Source organism: Rana temporaria, chromosome 5 (assembly GCF_905171775.1).
Source record: "Rana temporaria chromosome 5, aRanTem1.1, whole genome shotgun sequence".
Classification (NCBI taxonomy): domain Eukaryota; kingdom Metazoa; phylum Chordata; class Amphibia; order Anura; family Ranidae; genus Rana; species Rana temporaria.
In genome coordinates this window covers 34,461,267-34,473,654 of record NC_053493.1, presented here as the reverse complement: position 1 = coordinate 34,473,654, position 12,388 = coordinate 34,461,267, and the positions used below count along the sequence as shown (strand labels likewise).

The 12,388-nt window shown below is 44.1% G+C and overlaps 1 protein-coding gene across 11 annotated transcripts in view; it reads left to right on the top strand.

Moving 5' to 3' along the window:
• The window catches only part of AKAP9 (A-kinase anchoring protein 9), a 359,842-nt gene that overhangs the window by 252,549 nt on the left and 94,905 nt on the right, over positions 1–12,388 (top strand). For all 11 annotated transcript variants that reach the window (XM_040352376.1, XM_040352374.1, XM_040352375.1 and 8 more), the window contains one exon: positions 6,422–6,584. In XM_040352376.1, the coding sequence (XP_040208310.1) occupies positions 6,422–6,584 (163 nt within the window). The remainder of the gene's footprint in view (positions 1–6,421; positions 6,585–12,388) is intronic.

The window sequence follows — 12,388 nt, the reverse complement described above, 5'->3', positions numbered from 1 at the left end:
TCACATTTATGCAAAAGAATGAAGAAAAAAATACTAAATTTGCTAAATTTTTATAACCGAAACAAAGAAAAATTCATTTTTTTTTACAGAATTTTCAGTCTTTTTTCTCTTATAGCGCAAAAAATAAAAAACCCAACGGTGATTAAATACTACCAAAAAAAAAAGCTCTATTTGTGTGAAAAAAAGGACGAAAATTTCATTTAGGTACAATGTTGTATGACTAAGTAATTGTCATTCACATTGTGAGAGCACCGAAAGCTGAAAATTGGTCTGGTTATTAAGTGGGTTTACGTGCCTGGTGGTCAAGTGGTTAACTTCTTTCAAGATACTGTTTACAGCTGGCATGCGGGTTGAGTACTCAGGCAGGGTGCTGTGATGTGCAGCACTCACCTGGACCCTTCTACCCGATCTGCCCGGGTTGCATAGAAAAGCACAGAAACTCAGTGACGACATTGCAGGGTCTAAAATAAGGTGTGTAATGAATTGGCATGTTGATGAGATCAGATTAAACTTCTGCTTTAGGCACACATAGAGGACAGACTGAGTCCTGTTATACGGCTGAGGGTCAGTATTGTCTTGTAGACTTTAGGGTGTAGATGTTTTATTGGCAGCCTATTGTTTATCTTCGCAGAAGGAAAACTCCCTCTATTCTTGCTAGTACTGACTTTTTGTTTTCATGATTGGGTTGTAAATGAGATCATAAATATTGGAATCGGGTGGAGAAAACTAGAAAGAAAGAAAATGATGAAATAGATATTCTTATATGACCATCTCAACCAGGATTGAGCTCAGACATGTTTGGATATTAGTCCGAACCAATCTACGCTTTCCCATCCAACAACTTCACCAAGACTTGTGGCTTTGGGTCTTATCATTGGCAGAATCATAGTCAAAACCTGGTTGGTTGCTAAAGTCCAGCTTGTTTTAGCAGACAAGCTCAATATCTTTCTTACGAAAATAGAATATACCGTATTTATCGGGGTAAATCGTGCTCCCGCGTATAGCGCGCACCCCTAAAGTTGCCCGAATTCCTGTGGAAAAAAGTTTTTTTGTACTTACAGTTTTGGTGTCTTGCGCGGCGTCCATCGGCGGCCTCGTCGGGTCCGGCGTCCGTCTGCGGCTTCGGGTGTCTCTTCGTCGGGTCCGGCGTCCTTCTGCGGCGTCCTCGCGTCCTCCCCGCTCGTTTCCCACGCCGAGTTTGAATACTGCGCCGACATATACCGAGCGCAGTACACTCGTGTATCATCGGGCAGGCTCGGCAACTCTCGCGCTGATGTCCTGTACGCTCAGGACGTCAGCGCGAGAGGGGCCGAGACTGCCCGAAGATACACGAGTGTACTGCGCTCGGTATATGCCGGCGCAGTATTCAAACTCGGCGCGGGAAAGCGGGTATCGGCGTATACCGCGCACCCACGATTTTGCCCTGATTTTCAGGGCAAAATAGTGCGCGGTATACGCCGATAAATACGGTGTCTAAAGCCAATTTCTTTTTTCCTATTTTAAATAGAGTGTCCCCCCCACGCTATTCAAAATGGGGGGGGGGAATTGGCTTTAGATATATTCAGTTTTGGTAAGAAGGACATTGAGCTTGTCTGCTAAAACAAGCGGGACTTATAGTCAAAACCTGGTTGGTTGCTAAAGTCCTGCTTGTTTTAGCAGACCAGCTCAATATCCTTCTTACCAAAATTGAATATATCTAAAGCCAATTTTTTTTTTACCTATTTTGAATAGTGTTCCCCCACTCAGGGGCGGACTGACAACTCATGGAGCCCCCGGGCAATAGAAGATTATGGGACCCCCGGGCTTACAGATGGCCACCATGCCAGGAGGCAGTGCAGAGGCGGGGCAGCTAAAATCTCAGGATTTTCACATCGAAAGCATGTCGGTATCGGACATATCAGGGACAGATGTAAAAAAAACAGATTTTGACATACTGTCCCTGGTTTTACTGAGCCTGGCAACCCTGATGGGGCCCCCAGGCAGTGCCCGAGTGCACGAATGGTCAGTCCGCACCTGCCCCCACTCTATTCAGAACGTTGGGAAAAAATTGGCTTTAGGTATATTCAATTTTGGTAAGAAGCCATTGATCTTGTCTGCTAAAACAAGCAGGACTTTAGCAACCAACTAGGGTTTGACTATGATTCTGCCAATGATGAGACCCCTAGCCACAAGTATTGGTGAAGTTGTGGGACGGGAAAGATAGCGTAGGGAAAATGTGTTGATACTTTGTAAAAAACTAAGAAACTGCCTAATAATTTTGTTGTACACTATGGAGAAAGCATGAAAGGAACACCACACAACCAATTTGGCTTTGTGATGGTCATGGTTGCAATTGTTTTTGAAGCAGCAGGTGGTTCTTTATGCTCCTTTTTTATATACGGTATTACAGAACTTCTGTTTGCTTCTTTCAATGAAAAAAAAAGCCAGTTGTTTACGGAACTCAGTAGCTCAATCTGTAAATGATATAATAAAACAGATATAAAACAACAGTTGACCATTATAGCTTTCCAAAAAGCTTGTTATTGTCTTCACACTCCCATGTGCCAGTGATATAGAAAAAGCTTGTATAGGCAAAGTTGTGTGGCATTTACATTAGCATTCCTCCTCCTAATCATTATAAATTCACTTGTTCTTTTAGATTAACACGTGTGCAAGAAATACTATCCAATTAGCAGAATATAGCATTACATCACTCTGTAGCCCTGTCATTCTATATTATGTATGGCATAGCTGTGTCTATAGTTTATAAATAATTAAAAGGTCTTCATTCCTAAGGCCCCTTTCACACGGAGCAGATCAGTAATGATCCGCCCCGTAAACCTCCGCCTGCTCAGCGGGGATCGCTCCGTTGATCCCCGCTGAACCGACGGATGACAGGGCGGGACCGCCCTGTCTTTTCTCCGCTCTCCCCTATGGGGGGAACGGATGAACACGGACTGTCTGTCCGTCTTCACCCGATCCGCCAGATGGATGGAAAAGTCGATTTTCCTCCGTCGCACTTTGGCGGGTCGGATGTCAGCGGGCATGTCACCGCTGACATCCGCGGCTCCATAGAGGATCACGGAGCGCCCGTTCAGGTCCGCCTAAAAAACTGGCAGGCGGATGTGAACGGGCCGCCCGTGTGAAAGAGCCCTTAAGCTTTCTGGGATGGAATCTGAGTTATTTGTTTAGCTGCAGGTGTGTAAAATTTGTGTACTGGGTTTTCAGTTCTTCGGTTGTTGTTGGTTTTCAGTTGTATAAAAGTGTCACAATAATTTTTTTACATTACCAGCTATTTGCAACGGTCACTTTGCAGCCAATGTTCAAAGGTGTCGCACACTGCAGACAATCTGAAGGTCCAACACAGTCTGCAAGATGTGCCACTATGTCAGGGCAAAAAGAAAAATAAATAAAAAAGTCTTAAAGTGGAGTTCCACCCATAAATATAACATTACATGAGTAGTTTTAAAAAAAATGTCATTAGTCCTTTAAGAATTTTTTTTTTTTTTTTTTAGATGCCTTCAAAGTGTTGTTGCTAGGCAGAATAGTTAATCTTCCCTCTTCCTGCCCCTAAGTGCTTAAGCTTCCTAACCTACACCGCACAGACTCCTGGGAATGTAGTGGGTGTAACTTTCCAGGAGTCTGTGCACTCCCCAGTCTCGAAGAATCATGTGACTTGGACAGTACAGGTGCTGAAACCTGATCTGAAACCTATTACACTGCTTGTGCAGCACTGAGCATGTGCGAGATCTGCAAGGCTGAAATCCAGGAAGTCATACAGTCTGGCTTCAAGATGGCCCCAGTCAATTTCTATTTTATAAAGTGTCTAAATGCTGTAACAACCTAACAAAACGGACCTTAGTTTACAGACTAACTTTACTAGAATACATTAAGCTTGTGTATTACAGGGGTATTTATATTTAAAAAGTGAAATTGTGGCCGGAACTCCGCTTTAAATTTGCCGGCAAAAGGCTCCAATTTGATATGTCAAATTGCATGCCAGATCGGCCCAATGTGATGGCAGTAAATTTAAATGAGAATAGTGTTCCAAAAAAGGTGTTACTAAACCCAGGAACCTGCATTCACTATATCTGGTCTCCCACAGAACATGGAAATGCAACCATTTTAGTAAACTTCTAAATACCTTTTCTCAGTAGCAGTCTTGTGACTTCCATCAGTGTCTGGTTAAAGCTTGGAGGAGTTTCCATTTTCCCTTGATTGTCCTATGAGGATGCAGGACCCCTGACCCTCGGCCTGGCCTTGTGCTGATCATATGCACTCCCCCCCAGACAAGAAAAAAACGCTCCAGAAATACACACCAAACTGAGTATGTGCAGCTTGTCCCCAAGCTCTGAACTTTCAGGAAACTAATAGGGGACAGTGGAAGAAGGGAAGGATCAAACAGCCTTTTTATACAATGCAGAGGGTTAATCCCTTAGGTTCCACAGTGAGTGTAACAAGCATGATTTACTGCATATACACACTGATTTTACTGTTGTGGGTTTAGTAACACTTGAAATTAAAATAAAACAAATGTAATTTTAAAAAAATGTGTGCAAATGCAAGCATAGGCGTGCGCACAGGGTGTGCCAGATGTGCCCAGGCACACCCTAATCCCCCTGTGCAGAACAGATCCCCCTACTGACCTGGCTCTCCCTCCTTCCCCCCACAGCACTGCCAGCTTCCCTCCTCTCCCACCGGTTGTTACTGTGGATGTTTTAGGCTGAGTGGGGGAAGGGGCCAGTAAATATGCCATTTACTGGCCCCTTCCCTTTCTAAATGAACAGCGTGAGTGATCGGTAGAGTGTGTTTGAGCTTTGAGGTGCACGCCCTAATGCCAAAGGCTGTGCACACCTATGAATGCAAGCATATGGTCCACACATGTATGTAAACAGTAGGTATCGCTACAAACATCAAAGTAAAGCCTTATACACACGATCGGACTTCCATCAGACTTTTTCATAGATTTTGGTCCGAAGGGCGTTGGCCGTGAAGTTGTTCTGCATACACACGGCACAACATTTTCAGCCAACATTCACCAAATCTTGTGGTTTTTCAGCTCTTTAGCGCCACCCTTTGGGCAACTTCTGCTATTGTTGTCTGATGGTTAGCATTGGTTCTGAGCATGCCTGTTTGTAATTTGGATTTTAGTCAGATGGACTTTTGTAGACACGATCGGATGATCCGACGAAACACATTTGTTGTCGGAAAGTTTTAGAGCATGCACAGCGAACATTTGTCCGTGGAAATTCCGATCACAATTGTCCGATGGAGCATACAGACGGTCGGATTGTCCGATAAAAAAACGACGGTCTGACCGTTGTTGTCGGAAGGTCCGATCGTGTGTATGGGCCTTTAAAACAAAATTTTTTAGCACCATAATTCACAGTTAACAGTTATTGGCTTATAAAGCCTTTACTTTGGGCAATTTTAATTACCTTCTCGTTTCACCATTTCACAGGCATGTGCAATTTAAGGCTTAACATGTTTGGTATCTATTAACTTGATGCAACCCCGTGTTTTATATTTTATGAAAGAAATTAGGATTATTTTGTGTTTGTGTGCACTTAGATTTACATGTGCGTGAAATAAAAAATATATATAAAAATTGCCCTGGACACAAAGTGGCAAATACCCCCAAAATTATATTTCTGTTAAGTGAACGCACGCATACACGCACGCACGTGCACTACTGGGGGGGATTTGCAAGTAATGGACACAATATACAACAACAAGATAAAGAAAAAGTTGTTTATGCTTTAAAGGGGTTGTAAAGGTAAAAAAAAAATCCCTAAATGGCTTCCTTTACCTTAGTGCAGTCCTCCTTCACTTACCTCATCCTTCCATTTTGCTTTTAAATGTCCTTATTTCTTCTGAGAAATCCTCACTTCCTGTTCTTCTGTCTGTAACTCCACACAGTAATGCAAGGCTTTCTCCCTGGTGTGGAGTGTTGTGCTTGCCCCCTCCCTTGGACTACAGGAGAGTCAGGATGCCCACGAACACACAGCTCCTTTCTCTATCTGCAACATAGAGAGCGTTCTGACTCTCCGGTAGTCCAAGGGAGGGGGCGAGCACGACACTCCACACCAGGGAGAAAGTCTTGCATTACTGTGTGGAGTTACAGGCAGAAGAACAGGAAGTGAGGATTTCTCAGAAGAAATAAGGACATTTAAAAGCAAAATGGAAGGATGAGGTAAGTGAAGGAGGACTGCACTAAGGTAAAGGAAGCTATTTAGGAAAATTGTACCTTTACAACCCCTTTAAGATTTGTAGTAATTGAAATAATTTTGAGTACATAGTGTTATAGAGTTTGGAATGTTTTTTTTAATAAGGAACTCATTATAATAAAGCCTGTACACTTTTTAGCATGGGGAACAGTCCCAGCTTTTCCATTAGAATACCATTAAGGTGGTCTTACGGTCTGTTTTATTTCACTCTGCAGCTTGAACATGCCAAGGCAGCGCAAACAGAATTGGTGCGGGAATCCTTGAAGAGGAAACAGGAGACTACTGACCTGCTCCGATGCCAGGAGGAGCTTCAAGAAAGACTCAACGAGGAGGCCAAAGCTACAGAACACTTAGCCCTAGAACTGAGCAAAGCTGAAGGTAAGCCAAACATCTGATATATGGAAGAGAACTAGAAGAAAGTAGGTGATGTCTGTAAACGTCTGGTGCACTTCTGGAATCTGTGTAGCCACATATTTGTAGATGACTTCTAGAGAGTCATTGATTAACGGTTTGTAGGGCCATCTCTGACTCCAGGTTCACGTCAGGCTAGAGTCCTGATGAATTGAATTTGTAAGAGCCGGTTCACACTGGGGCGACTTGGGATCCGACTTGAAGTCGCCTCAAGTCGTCCCAAGTCGCGCTGTCGAGAAAAACAATGCAAGTGAATAGGAGCGGTGTTAATACACACGATTTGAGTCGCTCCGACTTCAGAAGAAGTTCCTGTACTACTTCAATCCGACTTGTAGGCGATTTGTACCCATTGATTTCAATGGAAGTCGCCTCCAAGTCTGATCCAAGTCGGATCACTGTCTTAACTGAAGCGACTTTCCAGGAAGATAACATACATTTCTCAGGCAAACCTCTCCCTCCTCTAGAGCTGATTGTTGTTTGATTGGCCACTGGAAAGTCTCCTGTCCTGGAGACGACTTCAAGTCGTGTTGTAAATCGCCCCAGATCGCCCTGTGGTTCATGCTCAATTCGTGTCGGAGTCGCCTCTGAAAGTCGCGCTGGAAGTCGTGTCGCCCTAGTGTGAACCGAAGCTCAAGGTTCCCTGCTGCTTGGAACAAGTTAGATTCACTAGGCCAATGTTGAGTTGTGGCGCTTTCTGTACATGAGTACAACTGAATTTGTACAGCTTATATCTGCAACTCTATGCAAAGTCATCTTTTACAGCAGCCATAAGAGAGAGAGAGAGAGAGATATAAATGTCACAATACATTACTGTATACCTTAAAGCAGTTGTATACCCGCAATTTTTTTTTTTTTTTTTTTTTTACACCTGTAAGGCAAAAGCCATAATCGGCTAGTATGCACTGCATACTAGCTGATTATGAAATACTTACCTTGGAACGAGGTGAGAGGAACTTACCTGGTCCACGCCGAGGGAGTTGTCATCTTTCCTCTGCGTGTCTTCCGGGTATCGCCGCTCCAGCACTGTGATTGGCTGGAGCGGCGATGTCGTCACTCCCGCGCATGCACGTGGGAGACTTCTCTCTGGCAAGGTCCAGTCCGGCCCTTTAGCCGAGGATCCCCGCTGCGCATGCGCCGCTGCAGTCAGGGGAATATCTCCTAAACCTGTAAGGTTTAGGAGATATTCTTTATACCTACAGGTAAGCCTTATTATAGGCTTACCTGTAGGTTAAAGTGGTAGTATAGAGTTTACTAACACTTTAAAAACCATAGGTAATTCCCCGTTCCTTATAATTAGACTATTCCTTCCGGCAATTGTTCCCTTCTCCTCCCTCCAACTAAGCTTCCCTTCCCTGTCAAACACGTTTATCCCACTCTCACATTCTACTTTATGATTCCCACTCAACATTTATTTCCTTGAATCATCTCTTCCCTTCTTCCCCAACTATTCATTAGATTTAGATATTACTTTTCTCCCACCACTGTCTCCAGATTTTATCAAATTTTTTAAGAGCACCTTGTCTGGTATAAAAAACGATGTATTATTAAAAAAATATTAACAAAACATTAACAGCGCTAAAAAGAGCCTATAAATGGCTTATGAGTCCAATACTCATGTACTGCAATGGTAAATTGAGAAAAAGGTTTATGAGACTATATATATATCGCATAAAAGTTATTATGTAACATATATTCCCACTCTTTGTGAGTCAATTAATAATAGTCCATGCAATTCCTCAGATGTACAGTTCTTTGTTAGGAGTGATCTCACAGTATAGCTGTTTGTCTGCTCAAGTGCTGATAGGGACTCTCTGTGATTTCCCCCTAAGGTTTTGTACTCACCAGAATGTAGTACTTTAAAGGCATTGGATACATCCACTTGTAGTAATCACGCATCGGTTCTCCTCCTCTGGTGTATGGTGATGATCCGTGTGCTCTTCAATCAGTGTAGCTGTCCCGGAGAGGTCGGTGATCGGGGCGGATCTGTGAGGGGAGAGGAACCGGGACAGCTACACTGATTGAAGAGCACACGGATCATCACCATACACCAGAGGAGGAGAACCGATGCGTGATTACTACAAGTGGATGTATCCAATGCCTTTAAAGTACTACATTCTGGTGAGTACAAAACCTTAGGGGGAAATCACAGAGAGTCCCTATCAGCACTTGAGCAGACAAACAGCTATACTGTGAGATCACTCCTAACAAAGAACTGTACATCTGAGGAATTGCATGGACTATTATTAATTGACTCACAAAGAGTGGGAATATATGTTACATAATAACTTTTATGCGATATATATATATAGTCTCATAAACCTTTTTCTCAATTTACCATTGCAGTACATGAGTATTGGACTCATAAGCCATTTATAGGCTCTTTTTAGCGCTGTTAATGTTTTGTTAATATTTTTTTAATAATACATCGTTTTTTATGTCACTATTTTATTATAATAGCTGCTTTTCTACTGCATAAAACAATTTTACATTCAACTACCTTTCCATTGAGCGCTGGGATCAGAATAATCCGTAGGTTTTTTCTGATATAATTTCTTTCAACCTTGTCTGGTATACATAACTCAAGGGTTTGTAAAGGTAAAAAAAAACATTCCCTAAATAGCTTCCTTTACCTTAGTGCAGTCCTCCTTCACTTACCTCATCCTTCCATTTTGCTTTTAAATGTCCTTATTTCTTCTGAGAAATCCTCATTTCCTGTTCTTCTGTCTGTAACTCCACACAGTAATGCAAGGCTTTCTCCCTGGTGTGAAGAAAGCCTCTTGATGGGGGAGGGGGCGAGCAGGCAAGTCAGGACACTCTACTTTGCAGATAGAGAAAGGAGCTGTGTGTTAGTGGGCGCCCTGACCCTCCTACTCGCCCCCCAAGAGGCTTTCTCCACACCAGGGAGAAAGCCTTGCATTACGGTGTGTAGTTACAGGCAGAAGAACAGGAAGTGAGGATTTCTCAGAAGAAATAAGGACATTAAAAAGCAAAATGTAAGGATGAGGTAAGTGAAGGAGGACTGCACTAAGGTAAAGGAAGCTATTTAGGGAAAACAATTTTTACCTTTTCAACCCCTTTCAGTATTGTTGTATTCATACTTTGTTCCCATTCTTTGCTGGACGGTGGGAGAGCTGTTTTGCCATTTCTGTGCAATCGGCCTCCTTGCCTGAAATAGGCATCTCAAAATTGCGAGCTGGTTATATCCCAAATTTTACCTTCTCCCTCTGCCCAGCCCAATACACATTGTATTGGTTCCAATTCCATATTAGATTTAAAAATCTGCTCAATAATTCCCACTACCTCCCTCCAATACCGGAATAGGGGATGTGCACCTGCACAGATGTCTGATTGGAAGCAGCGGCTGTGTCTGTGCAACCGCTGTGTCCCAACTGACCGCAATGGGATTGCCTGCATGGGGATGTATGGAACACCTGTGTATCCAAATGTGGGTAAAAATAAAGCACACACAGGCCACGCATTCATACACTTTGGGCTCTATATGTTAAATACATAGAAGTCAAGCTCTGATCCCATACTGTATAGCCAAAGCTAATTTGTCTATATTTATCTTGGGGATCACAGGAGTGCAGTTGGTTTTGCACCCTGTTCTCTGTGACCCATTCTCAGTCGAAGTGGGCTAAAGCCCGCTGTCTGCTGACATCACTCAGCCGGTCCAGGCTCTGGATCGATCCCAACTTTACAGTCAGGATCCACCCAGATGCCTGGACCAGTAGCTGGCTCCACCTCTCAGCGAGCCACTGGGAGACTGAGCCAGCCACTCCTACCCCCTGCACAGCTCAGCGCTCCAGTGAAGCTCTGCTTACTTAAGACTGAGAACTGAGCGATCAACGGTCTTTGATCACTCAGTTCTTAGTCTTGGAAGCTGTGGGGGACAGATGCAGTGTCGGATCAATGCTGCATCCACCTGGGTAAGTATAAATGTTTGGTGTGTTTTTTTTTGTTTGTCTTCTTTTAAATCTGTACTTTAAAAAAAAACAAAGGCCCAGATTCAAGTAGAATTGCGCGATATTTGCGGGGGAGCAGGGCAACGATTTTGCCCTGCGCCCCCGCAAATATTTTGCGCTGCCCTCGATTCACGGAGCAGTAGCTCCGTGAATTGCGAGGGCGCGCCGGCAAATTTGCCCGGCGTAAGCGCGCGCAAGTTAAATGATCCCGCCGGGGGCGGGAATCATTTAAATTAGGCGCGCTCCCGCTCCGAGCGTACAGCGCATGCTCCGTCGGGAAACTTTCCCGACGTGCATTGCGGCAAATGACGTCGCAAGGACATCATTTGCTTCTAAGTGAACGTGACTGGCGTCCAGCGCCATTCACGTTTCACTTACGCAAACGCCTTGAAATTCAAATTTCACGGCGCGGGAAGGCCGGCTATACTTTAGCATTGGCTGCCCCTACTATTAGAAGGGGCAGCCTTGCGCTAAAAGTAGCCGTACGGAAACTCCGTACCTGGCTTGCGCGGGGCCCACGCAAGCTTGTGAATCAGTGATAGTATGCAATTTGCATACTACACGCTGATACACAATGGGAGCGCCCCCTAGCGGCCCCCGCAAGTATGCAGCCTAAAATCTGCGAGGCATAGGAGCCTTATGCCGCGCAGATTTTAGCCTGCAGTCGGTGTAACGAGGTTCCTGAATCAGGAGCACTCGTTACACCGGAGCAAGTAAGCACTTGCGCTGCGTAACCTATGGTTGCGCGGGCGCAAGTGCTTCTTGAATCTGGGCCAAAGAAAGAAGTTTCAGATTGCATTACAGTTCACATGAGTATCTCCAGTATCTGACTCTTACAGGCCTTTATTCCAGGCTTCTTCATTTAAACAGTACTCATTCTGTCTGAATCTCATTTCCATATTGTATGGCCATACGAGTTTATCTTCGGTTAGATTGCAAATTCAAAAAGTGTTTTTTTTTTTTTTAAAGACACAACAGATACTAATGAATGTCTTTGCTGCGTCGCCTATATTAATGATTTTTGGCTGCAATGTTGATCCTTGCAAAATTAAATATATCTAAGCAGCAGGAGGGGAGATGCCTCTGAAGAACCTGGGCACATTTTAGGCATTTTCACACTGGGGCGGGAGGTGCGGTGGCAATAAAGCGCTGCTATTTTTAGCAGCGCTTTACCGCTAATTTCGTTGCGCTATTCGGCCGCTATACACTCCGCTCCTTCACCGCTCCAAAGATGCGGCTAGCAGGACTTTTTTTTCCGTCCTGCCAGCACACCGCTCCAGTGTGAAAGCCCCCTGGCTTTCACACTGGAGAATCAGCAGCCACTGTTTCATGTCGGTTTGCAGGCGCTATTTTTAGCGCAATAGCGCCTGCAAACCGCCCCAGTGTGAAAGGGGTCTTAGAATCCAAGGGCTTCATTCCTTTCTTCGCACCTCAGCCAAAATTCCTGATTTATTTTGGAAGAGGAAAATAGTTAATAGAATGTTGTCTCTCCTGAAATAACAATAAGCAATAGGCAAGGAACGTCCAGGCCAACCAGCCAATATTTACCATGAGTTCTGGTGGCAATCTTTATTTCTTGTTGGTATCTTTGAATCCGATCCATACACCACTTCCTATAACCGGAGCATCACTGCAGATTGAGTCAATCTGGCTTTCCTGTAAGCAGAGACCAGCTGAGATTTGACGGGCAAGCTGTTTTTTACCCTAGTCGACCCGTCAGTCAGATTTTTGCACACGATTTCTGCCAGTGGCTATAGCCACTAGCAGTAATCATTGTGTTCTGGCCAGGAAAGCTCCTTGCCAGCA